The 11,045-nt window shown below is 36.8% G+C and overlaps 1 protein-coding gene across 1 annotated transcript; it reads right to left on the reverse strand.

The window, feature by feature from the left end:
- Positions 1 to 653: 653 nt before the first annotated feature.
- On the reverse strand, positions 654 to 7,101 carry gckr (glucokinase (hexokinase 4) regulator). Its single transcript, XM_072450921.1, has 19 exons — positions 6,969 to 7,101; positions 6,508 to 6,660; positions 6,369 to 6,437; positions 6,029 to 6,097; positions 5,883 to 5,956; positions 5,657 to 5,723; positions 5,545 to 5,598; positions 5,384 to 5,478; positions 5,190 to 5,295; positions 4,990 to 5,108; positions 3,444 to 3,542; positions 3,257 to 3,354; positions 3,082 to 3,158; positions 2,268 to 2,364; positions 1,656 to 1,759; positions 1,540 to 1,584; positions 1,087 to 1,230; positions 890 to 1,024; positions 654 to 818 (listed from the first exon to the last, which is right to left on the reverse strand). The coding sequence occupies exons 1-19, from the start codon at positions 7,005 to 7,007 to the stop codon at positions 696 to 698; spliced, it is 1,767 nt and encodes a 588-aa protein (XP_072307022.1). The 5' UTR covers positions 7,008 to 7,101; the 3' UTR covers positions 654 to 695.
- Positions 7,102 to 11,045: the final 3,944 nt, after the last annotated feature.

An 11,045-nucleotide genomic window follows, 5' to 3' on the forward strand; every position in this document is an offset into this window, starting at 1 on the left:
CTGCATCTTTAAAACCATTCCTACTTCCTACTACCACTACAACTTTTACCTCAAATGCTACAACTACAGGTACTATGACAGCTACGGCTATTTCACGTCCCACTGCTACTAAAAACTATTAGAACAGGTTTTTTTGGCAATTGTAGATTGTAGAAAAAAGATAAATTAATAAAATGTACCCTAAAGGTATTATTTTGCATTACGTATTGAAACACTATTGGCTGCTCGCCGAAGGCGTCCAAAGCTGGTCTGAAGATACTTGTACACACGTCACTAATCTCTGTGTTCGGCTGTGAGGGATTGAGGCTAATTTACATCACACATGACCTCTTCAACCTAATCACAAAACACTACTGTGGAAGTTACTCAACAAGAAAAACTACATCAGGTTGCTTTTCATTTTACTCTCAGATTTCAGATTTGTTGACCTTGTTTATGGTTCAATGTCTTGAGATTTATTAGGTTTGTAGAGCTAATCTCTAACAAATAATATTGATTTATGATGAAATAAATATGAATATCTCAAATAGACTTACCACTACTAAGGACACTTTTATTACTGCAATGTGTCCTACTGACACTACTACAACAGCTACGTCAGATGTAACAATTACATCCCATTATTACGACCCATTTGGCCACAGACAGAAAAATACTCTCAATCATTTATCCTATTCAATTTATTTAAAATATGTTTATTTTTTCTGTGCCAGACATGCTGCCACTGCATCCCTTATGATTGGCTGGTTTTCCAAACTTAACCTCGCCTCCACCAATGAGCTGCCGGTGAGCAGACACACCAATGCCAGAGAAACAACCTACATAAAGTAGAAAATGATACAAAATTTCCGAGCATATTAAATACTTCCAATTACTTTGAATTGCTTACTTTGGCTCTTCTTGAAGCTATACGTGTATGAGCAGATATATCCTTCAATGCAATGTTGACGGTCAATTCTTCAACTTCATAAACAGCTTTCAACAAGGATTCTTCACATTGGATTTCAGAAAGACCAGACAATTTCTAAAATTTGAGCAAAGCCTTTTCATTTATAGAAATGTAAAATTAAAAGTACAGGTTTGTACCTGTAGTAATCGCGTTGCCCTTTGGTACAGTTTGCTGTTGGTGACTTGGAGATCGATCATGTCGTTTTGGTAAATCTTACCCCTCAGAACATGTGCACCAGTGCTCACTGCATTCAGCATTAGCTTAGTGGATAGCTCCCATTGCTAAAATAAAAAAAATACTAAATAAAATACAAAAATCATGAAATCGCTGACAAATTATATACACAATTTCTGTTTAGCACCTGAGTAGCCAACTTCAGTGACTTTACTATACCTACTACTTCTACAGGTATTACATGCAGCACGTATAGTACTAATCCTTCCACTGAGGTTTCTGATACTCTACTAGTTTGAATTTTAGCGTTAAACAATTACTCATTCTATTTTCTTCAATGCAGCATCTTCTATACTACTATTGCTACCATTACTACCATTCCAACTTAAAGCACAAACTGACCATATGATACATACCATTCTTTGTAAGCTTTGTGAACCAGTTGAACTATTGATTCCAACCTGCATAAATCAATATTCTCTATAAGTTGATTGATTGATTGATTGATTGATTGATTGATTGATTGACCTACCTTTTCAACAGCTCTACCATCTACAGCAGAATGAACGATAGCGTGCAGCTTACAATTGTTTTCTCTCACTCTGGCGGCCATCTTGGACACTTCACTTAGGTCATCTGACAAAAGTAAACCAAAAAGTCATTAAAGGGGCACATTTCTTGGGAAGGATCTGCCACCTGCTTGTCTCCATGAAGATGTTTTTGGAATGTTCCACAGTATGGCATTCATCACCTGCTTGTTTCCATGTAAATAGATGTATTAGGGTTTTGTCATACTGGGGTACAGATGGTAAAGCAATAGTTTCTCCACAAGAAGGTGGCAAAACGCTAGTATACCTTCAATACCATTCGAGAACAAAAAGGAAAACCAGTCAAATAAATTATAATAAACAATTTCATAAATCAATTGGCAAATCAAATCAATATACCATGAAAAGGTTGAAAGGTTTGCAATATATTTGGAAAAACATGGGATTATGAGTAGTTGAAACAGGTGTAAACTCCCAGGTGAAATAAAAACAAATCAATAAGAAATCCAGATAATCTTTTTAGCTTTAATACATAGAGTTGGGATCGGATTGGATTCTTCTTGACTGTGATAGTTGGCTGTTAACTGTTGCCTTACCAAACTCAGTGTAGATCAAAATGACAGTGTCTTCATTATTTAGAGTTGGCAGGAGTCTGTGCAAAAAGTCTACATGTGAGAGGCAATGCTCAGAGCCCTGTAGAATTGGGAACACATAGCAAACAATGGAAGTTGAATACAATATTAATAGGTAGATTTTACTTCCATTTTAAACGTGCAAAGTGTGATTTTTCTGGAGGGAGGGGTTTATTACTTGTTCGGCTCCAGGGAGATGTTATTGCTTTGCTCTGAATGTTCAGTGTTATACAAAGCTTGGATTTATTCAATTTGAGGTATTTGTATAACTCAAAAATGCTTTGAAAAACATGCATTCGTAGTGTGAGCTGTGCCACCTCTCCACAGATCAGACTTGAAACTTGGCCTGGTGGCATCTCCATGGAAATATATATGTTTAATGCCGTACTGTGAATCAGTCTAGACAACAACAACAACAACAACAGAAAAGCTAAATGGAAACAAGCTGATGGCAGACACCCCACAAGAAAAGTTACACAGTGCACCTTTAAGTAAAGATAATGCAGACACAGATACACTAAATTTTATTCAGTTTTGTTTTATATTCTCATTAAATATCCATATATTTATTACTATTCAACAACTGCATAGCAAACTACGACTAAGCTATTACTGGTTATTATGCGGCGGCAGCTACTATAGAGCTTTGGTTGTGGCTTTGTTTGAAGTTTCTGACTTCTGTAAATATTAATCATGTGGACATTTTAATGATCTATATTTCAATTCAACCATTTTATATTTATTTTTACTTATAAATGTTCAAAGCAAAATCACTCACAAGAGAAGTCAGGGGTCCTTCTTTGTTGTTTAAAGTGCTGTACCCTCCACTGATGAATCCACGAATATCATTATAGTCTGAAAGAGTACCACGGAGTAGCCATCAAATAAACAATGCACAAGTCAATATACTTGTGATATTTATAAATATGAATAAATTATGTATGTTTCAATACCTGCTCCAAATGTAGGCACACACTCACTCGCGTCAATCAAGCCTAGTACACCCAGACTGCCCCATCCGAGATAGCACACGCGTCTACCACTTTGTAAACTAAAATGATCACGGAAAATCAGACAAAATTAGTCTTAAATCTAAATATCAAACTCAATTTGGATACATTTATGGAATGTTTTGGTCACCTTTCTCCGGCTGATTCTATCATAGCAGCCATGTGTTCTGGCTTTGCGTAAGTTAGATCCAAACATTTAACATAGACGTCCAGGTGATCACGTATAGACCTGTTCAAATATGGCACACGTTTTTCCCCTTGAATTTTTAAAATACATAAAATGCATTGGATTCTGACATGGGAAAGACAATTCTGTAGCGCCCTCTAGGGGTCAGCAAAGCACAGCAGATCCACCGTGAAGTAGCAGCAACAGCCTTTGTGGGGGTGGTGGTGGTAGTAGTAGTAGTAGTAGGTAAAGTAGTAGTAGTAGCAGTAGTAGTAGTAGTAGTAGAAGTAGTAGTGGTTGTAGTAGTAGTAGGTAAATTAGTAGTGGTATAAATCATAGTAATATAGTGAGTATATTAGCACAGTGATTCAAACATTACATTAAATCATTGTCCAATATATACATTTAAAACAACAAACATGTCCACAGATATTGATTTGATAAAAGGACCATAACGGAAAAGTCTAATGTAAAATGTGTGTTTGTCTGGTTCAGTGGAGGCAGGGGAGAGTGAGAAACAAAGGTCAAAGACACATAGAAGCACTTAGCAGGCTCCATGTTTAGTCTCTGAGGGAATATTACCTGTGGACACAACAAGACCTAAATGTACTACAGTATATATGACCATAGCACTAAACCAGAACTAAATTATAGGCATAAACCAGGGCTTAAAACATCAGGGCAAAACAAGAACTAAGCCTATATTCAGTATGGATAAATTAGGACAACTTTCTTTTTCCAAAACTCTGCCATCCGCCTCCTCACCCGCACATCCTCCACTAAACACATCACCCCTTGTCCTCAGAGACCTCCCCTGACACCCCATCCCACAACGCATCCACTTCAGTCATCCCAACCTCTGGAACTCCCTTTCCAAACGCATCAGACTCACAATCTTTTAAAAAATCACTGAAAACCCATCTTTTTAAAACTGCATTTCAATAACTTTATCTTACTTTACTTTGGTATCTTGAAAAGCGCTATACAAGTGTTATGTATTATTATTATTATTATTTACAGAATTTACATAGGCCATAATACACTACAATAGAAGCATCAACAATGTGGTCTTCATGTAAATTAATTACCTAAGATCTTTTGGCAAACTGTGGAACATGAGGTAAGGCGAGAGAGTGAATTTTCAACAATAAGAAAAAACATCTCTTGCCTTTCTTTACAACTGTTGGGCTACAATTTAGTTTTGTCTTCAGCATTTAGCTACTAAGTAATAACCAGATCTAAAACACAACTAAATAAACAAGGTCAAACTAGAATTAAACCTGGTCTACATGGGAGTAAATGAATGAGAACTAAAACAGTTATTCCGTTGCTTTCATTCTGCTGCTTCCATATACATTAAGGGTTGCAATGCTGAAAAACACGGTGATTTGACAGATCTTTATGCCAGATGCCCTGTCATATGTCATAATGGGCAATGTGATTTCACTTTATTCTTCCATTTCATTATTGATTTTCACATTATTGAACTAAATACTGTACTTGCACTCACTGTAAAGCGATTGGGTGGTGTGCAAAGGCAGCGTTGTGAGCCGCTTGCATGATCAGTTCGAGTAGGATCTTGGTTGCGCTGCCTCCCTTCATCCTGGAGGACCCACTGACGGCTTCAGGCTGCAGAAATATGTGTGAGTGAATACAAATGAAATACTCACTCATAGCACCACAGGCGTACTCTACAAATGTATGACTAACCCCCACTGCAGGGTTGATGATGAAGGCCTTCTGTTGTGAAGCTGCCTCCTGCAACCTTTGTGTCACGTCAAGGAAAGTGAATGTGCAGCCTTGGATTGGGTCAGACCTAAAAGAAAAGGTTTTAAATTTATAATGTACTCATGTTGCAACCAATACCAATAATGCAGTTTTAAATGTTCATATTTTTTTCCCACCTGGCTTGATTTGCAGCATTAAACCCAATCAGAACTGGTGTATAGACGTCGAGATGCTGAAGGCAAAAGTCAAGCTGACCAGCAACAAATGGGGCCTATATTAAAAAGTAGATTATTACAATTCAGATTTTTATAAACTAAACTTTCTCTTACTGACTTACTGATAAGCCGCAAGAAATACCAATATACAAGACATGCCTCTTTCCTTCACAGACCTATAAAAATAATTATGATTACTATTACTAATACTAATACTATTACTACTACTTTCACCTCCTTTAGACAGAGCATGCCGAGTGTAGGGTCATCTTCAGGTGCTTCTTGAGAGGTGAAAAGAGCCCTAGAGAAAATGCATTAGGAAAGGCAAGGCAAGTTTATTTGTAGAGCACAATTCGAAGAAAATCATTTCAGTCATATGCACAGCTACACCCAACAGCTTTCAGCTCACTAATCCAAAACAGAATAATTTAAATACATTTAATTAATAATGTCAACTTACTTGTCTCCTCCTGCAATGATGTAGGTATATATTGGTTGCTTGTTCAAGTCTTGCAATGCTTTGTTGAAACTTGTCTATCAAATGAACACATTTGCTAAATTCTTGATATTAAAATGAATTGTTGAGTACATTTTAAAAGGTATTACCGCAATGAGAAAAGCCAGTCGACCAGAAGTTCCACATCCACTTAAAACTACAAGACTGTTTTCTGGATCCTACATTTGCCAAATACAGGAGAAGTAGTAGAAGTTAACATTGTGCGTTCAAAATTGGGTAAGAATTAGTTTGCCGTGTGCTTGACCAATGATTCTTAAACTTTTAATTCACAATATTGTCTGGGAAGATCGATCTAAAAAGAACTTGAGCAGGACTGAATCCACACACACAAAAAACTATTTGTGGACTAAACCAGGTCTGAACCAGGAATATTACCATATGACACATGAGTACCCTAAACCACAAAATGTTATATATCAGAGAGCTAACCTTGTACATTTGCTCCACTCTTAGTGCTGCCTCCATGACTGTTTTCAACACACTGTCACTCAAAATCCTCTGAAAGATTAACAAATTCCAAATAAATGTAAATAATATTTTTGTTTAATAAATTCAACCTGAATTCAACCTGGTATTGGCCATTTGAGTCTTCTTTCTGAAACATTTGCATATCACAGGCTTGGAGGATTGTCACAATCTGATTGGCCGAAGCTTTGTCTATGTCCCGGCTCAGGGGGTTGGACTTCTCTGAAACAGGAAGTGAGGGCTCGTAGTCCAGGGACTGAAAACAAAAATCCATATGGTGAAATAAACTACAGATGTATATTGAATCTTAGTATTGTCCATGGTTTAGGTCGTGATTTCAAAATTAAACCTGAGACTTTAGCCACCATCTTTAAAAAAATTAACACAAGGTCACCTTAGATATGGCAGTATAATTAAATGTGTTATTAACAATGACAACATAGATAAACTTTTGTTAAAGTTGTTAGCAAACTACTTAAAAGGTGAATGTTGCTGTTGTAGGTTTTGCTCTTGCATCCAGCACTTTGGTAAATGTAAAAAGATATGTAACTAAAGTTCTCTTACCTCCCATGCTTGTGGTGGAGTACTATCCACTACGGCCATTTTGCACAATTCCTTGAAGATTTTAAGTATGTTGTTATAAACTTGAAGCAAAATGATCCTAACTGAATGATTGCCTTTTGCAGTACCAGACACCAATATGAAATAAAAGGGATGAGGTTGTTATCTACAAGTTCAAAGTTCACTTAAAGGTGCAGTAAAGGTGCAGTACAGCATTTGATTTACTATACTATGTACTATACTACATAGTAACGCATCTATCCAGAACTTTCTTGAAACAGGCCAAAGCATCTTGTCCAAATACCAAAACAATGTTCTGTAGCTAACCTAAAAGCAACTGTAAATTTAACATGCTTTGTGAATTATTGGTGACATATTTACTTTTGAAACCATTCAAACTCATTATCTCCATGTTTCAATATTAAAGCTTAATTCATGATATAAAACTTTTACACTAACCCCTTGTTTCACCAGAAATGAACAGGCAGCACCACTCAGCTACTTAAATATACAGTGGGCGGAAAGCATCACAAGTTTTGCTTTACTTTTTTTGAAAGCAAATGCAAATCAGTTGGAGTTGTTTTTGTACCACCAAGTTGCTGTTGTGTGGAAGAAGATGATAGGATAAGGTCATTTTAGTGAATAACAATATGGATGGTTTATAAACTGTATGATATGGTGATATGATCTTGATTAAAATGCAGCTTTTGCTTAAAATCTATGTATAGTGAAGTAAGTAAGAGTAAATTGTACTACTACTACTACTGTTACTATTACTACTACTACTACTACTATTACTACATTTTCTTCCATTGTCTATGTTGAGGTACAATAGAAGTCAAATCTAAGCAGAATTGTATGTGTTAGTTACTTCCATCAAGAGATACTGAACTTCAAGCAGAAAACATATCTTGTTACTTTCCTCCTGTGGTAGTTGGCAGTTGGTGATGGGTGATGAGTGATGAGTGTATGTGTCAAAATGACTAAGTAGTGTCTCAGATGTCCCTGGTCATTCTTATTCACTGTGAGACATTTGTGAGTCAAGCTGTCTTCTTGTTAAAGTGGACAGACAGTGCAAGAACCCTGGTCCCAAGCTGCTGTGCTTATTCAAGTGTGTCAGATGTACAGCGAGATATAGACTGATAAAACAACTTTTAGGAATCAGGGGCCATTTGTTAGCTGTGTGGGTTTATTTTAGCGATAGGAGGGATTTGAGGGATTTATGCATATGGCATAAGTTTAAGTTTAAGTTAATTCAGTACTTTCAATCCATCCAGTCCTGGGTTAGTTAGTTGATGTTATGTCTGCTGAAGGACACGGCAAAAGTGTGCACATTCGTCTATTTTCCAATCTTGAGTTACATTATAGGCCCATTGGTCTAAATCAATAGACAAAGACACAGGAATGGAAAGGGCACCCAGGATAAAACCCAAATCAGAAGCCATTATTTTGGTCTCACTGTGGTTGTAACAAGTACTTTATACACTGTATGCATTATGTATACATACACAACACGATTTACGATTTTCAAACAGTGAGAGGAGGAAATCACAAACCCTGTGGCACATTGTCATATTCACATGTATTCATTTTGAAAAGACAAGCGGTGGAAATGTGTTTCATGGAAACTAAAATGTTTTTTTTTTCAAGTTGAAGTGAAACAGGTGGACCACCAAAGCAGTCAATCTTAGCAATGCTTAGAGGTCTTGCTTTCAGGCCTGCAATACATACAAAAAAATATCAGATACAAACAGAGTGCGGTGATCTGATTGTACAAAGTACTGCTTTTAGAGTACACTCTATGGGGAATAACACAAAATGTACTAATTTACCCTTGTGGTTATAAAGGTGGGGCTATATCCCCTGGCAGGTTCATCCAAGCCAAGCAGGCTCTGATCTATACAGACAAGACGAAAATCAGCAACAGACCCTCCAGGTTGGAGGGTGGGCATGTGGTAACAACCCTGCCATATATTAAAAAAAAAATCTTGTTACAGAAATTACAACGAATACTACAAGGCTACTCGTTGTTACTTTATGTTCCTACGGGGACGAAGAGGATTACATAAGTGAGTATTCATCCAATGTGGCTGGAGCACCCTGTCAGGAGCAGTACAATCACAGTGCAGCGACCGGGACGCAGTTCTGGATTTTGAGCTAGGCTTAATCAGGATTACCAAGATTGAGGATCGCAAAACATGTTTTAGGTTGTTTCTAGTTTCTATTCTATTTATGAAGGTTTTTGTCCTTCCAGTGTTGCTGTCTCCATTGAACATCTTCATCAATAATACATATATGACCCTACAACCCCTGTCTTCACAACAATCTGCTCATGCCAAGCTACAGTGCACACTAACCTTGAGGACAAATCCGAAAAGGTCTCTCCAATGTGAACAAGCGCCTAGATCCTTTCCTTTTTCCTTTCTGCCTGTGCACTTATCTTCACCCTCACCTTGTTCTTAATTGTCAATAAATCACCTCCCATTGGAAAGAGAACTCATCACCACTAAGAGGTTCTTGGCTTAATTATAATTGGGAATGCGGTATAAAAAGGGAGAGTTTCATTCAGGGAATGAGGGAAAAAACATGGTCACGAAATCTTTTGATGCTTTAGAAAAAGAAGGTCATAGCAGACTTTTAGCAAATTAGTCATCACCTTCTGCCGTGTGTTTTGAAACTAAGCAGTAAATTGCAATATATTAAAATGTATTTAGTTTATGTTTAATTTGCAGTTGGTGGACACTTAACTTTATTAACTTTAAGTCCAAGGCAAAACTACAAAGGGTCAGCTTCACAAAAGAGTCCAGCCAATTGAAATGGGGCTTTTGGGAAAAATAGGCCCTCGTGATATGGTATTTTATTTGTTATAAGTTTGCAGCAGTAGCAGCAGAAACAGCACAGCATTGGCCTAACTCCACATTGACAAAGCTGTAGTATCCAAACTTGGACAAAAAACAGGGATATATTGTTCAGTGGGGAAAAAATGCTTGAATTAAAACAAATACGGTAATTATAAAAACGTATAGACTTGAGTTCAGGTTTTATATCAAACAATAGCAACATTTTGGCCCCATGTCACATAGTGACACCCACTACTAAAACCTGTACTAACCCTCATACCAACTCTCAGCAGGAATTGTCTAGTTCAGAGGTAAATGCTTGTTATGTAATAGCTGTTATAACATACGGTTTATAAATCTAGTGTAAGTAATTCATTTGACAAACTAGATATAGATATGATTTACCATGTCTCAATTGCGAAGACATAAAAGCAGCGGATGTAAGCAATTCAGCACCGTAAATGCAAATACAAATCTTAAGAAACCCTTACATAATATTTCTCAAACTGTCCAAGATATTTTGTAAACATTAGTAACCTTTATGTTTGGACACAACATGTGCAATAATGTTCACCTTATTGTCTGTTAGCTTTACTGACTGTTAGCTTTACTGTCTGTTAGCTTTACTGACTGTTAGCTTTAGTGTCTGTTAGCTTTACTGTCTGTTAGCTTTACTGTCTGTTAGCTTTAGTGTATGTTAGCTTTACTGTCTGTTAGCTTTACTGTCTGTTAGCTTTACTGTCTGTTAGCTTTACTGACTGTTAGCTTTACTGTCTGTTAGCTTTACTGACTGTTAGCTTTAGTGTCTGTTAGCTTTACTGTCTGTTAGCTTTACTGTCTGTTAGCTTTAGTGTATGTTAGCTTTACTGTCTGTTAGCTTTACTGTCTGTTAGCTTTACTGACTGTTAGCTTTACTGTCTGTTAGCTTTAGTGTCTGTTAGCTTTAGTGTCTGTTAGCTTTACTGACTGTTAGATTTAGTGTATGTTAGCTTTACTGTCTGTTAGCTTTACTGTCTGTTAGCTTTACTGTCTGTTAGCTTTACTGTCTGTTAGCTTTACTGTTTGTTAGCTTTAGTGTCAGTTAGCTTTACTCTCTGTTAGCTTTACTGTCTGTTAGCTTTAGTGTATGTTAGCTTTACTCTCTTAGCTTTACTGTCTGTTAGCTTTAGTGTCTGTTAGCTTTAGTGTCTGTTAGCTTTACTCTCTGTTAGCTTTACTGTCTGTTAGCTTTACTGTCTGT

This window comes from Eucyclogobius newberryi, unplaced genomic scaffold, assembly GCF_026437365.1.
Source record: "Eucyclogobius newberryi isolate DKJ021-1_F unplaced genomic scaffold, fEucNew1.0.hap1 SCAF_1, whole genome shotgun sequence".
NCBI classification, from domain to species: Eukaryota; Metazoa; Chordata; class Actinopteri; order Gobiiformes; family Gobiidae; genus Eucyclogobius; species Eucyclogobius newberryi.

Coding starts and splice junctions, on each gene's coding strand:
- gckr (XM_072450921.1), bottom strand. CDS start 7,007: ATGGCCGTAGTGGATAGTACTCCACCACAAGCATGGGAG. Junction 6,438..6,507: donor ACTCAAATGGCCAATACCAG/GTTGAATTCAGG, acceptor TTAATCTTTCAG/AGGATTTTGAGTGACAGTGT. Junction 3,355..3,443: donor ATAGAATCAGCCGGAGAAAG/GTGACCAAAACA, acceptor TGATCATTTTAG/TTTACAAAGTGGTAGACGCG.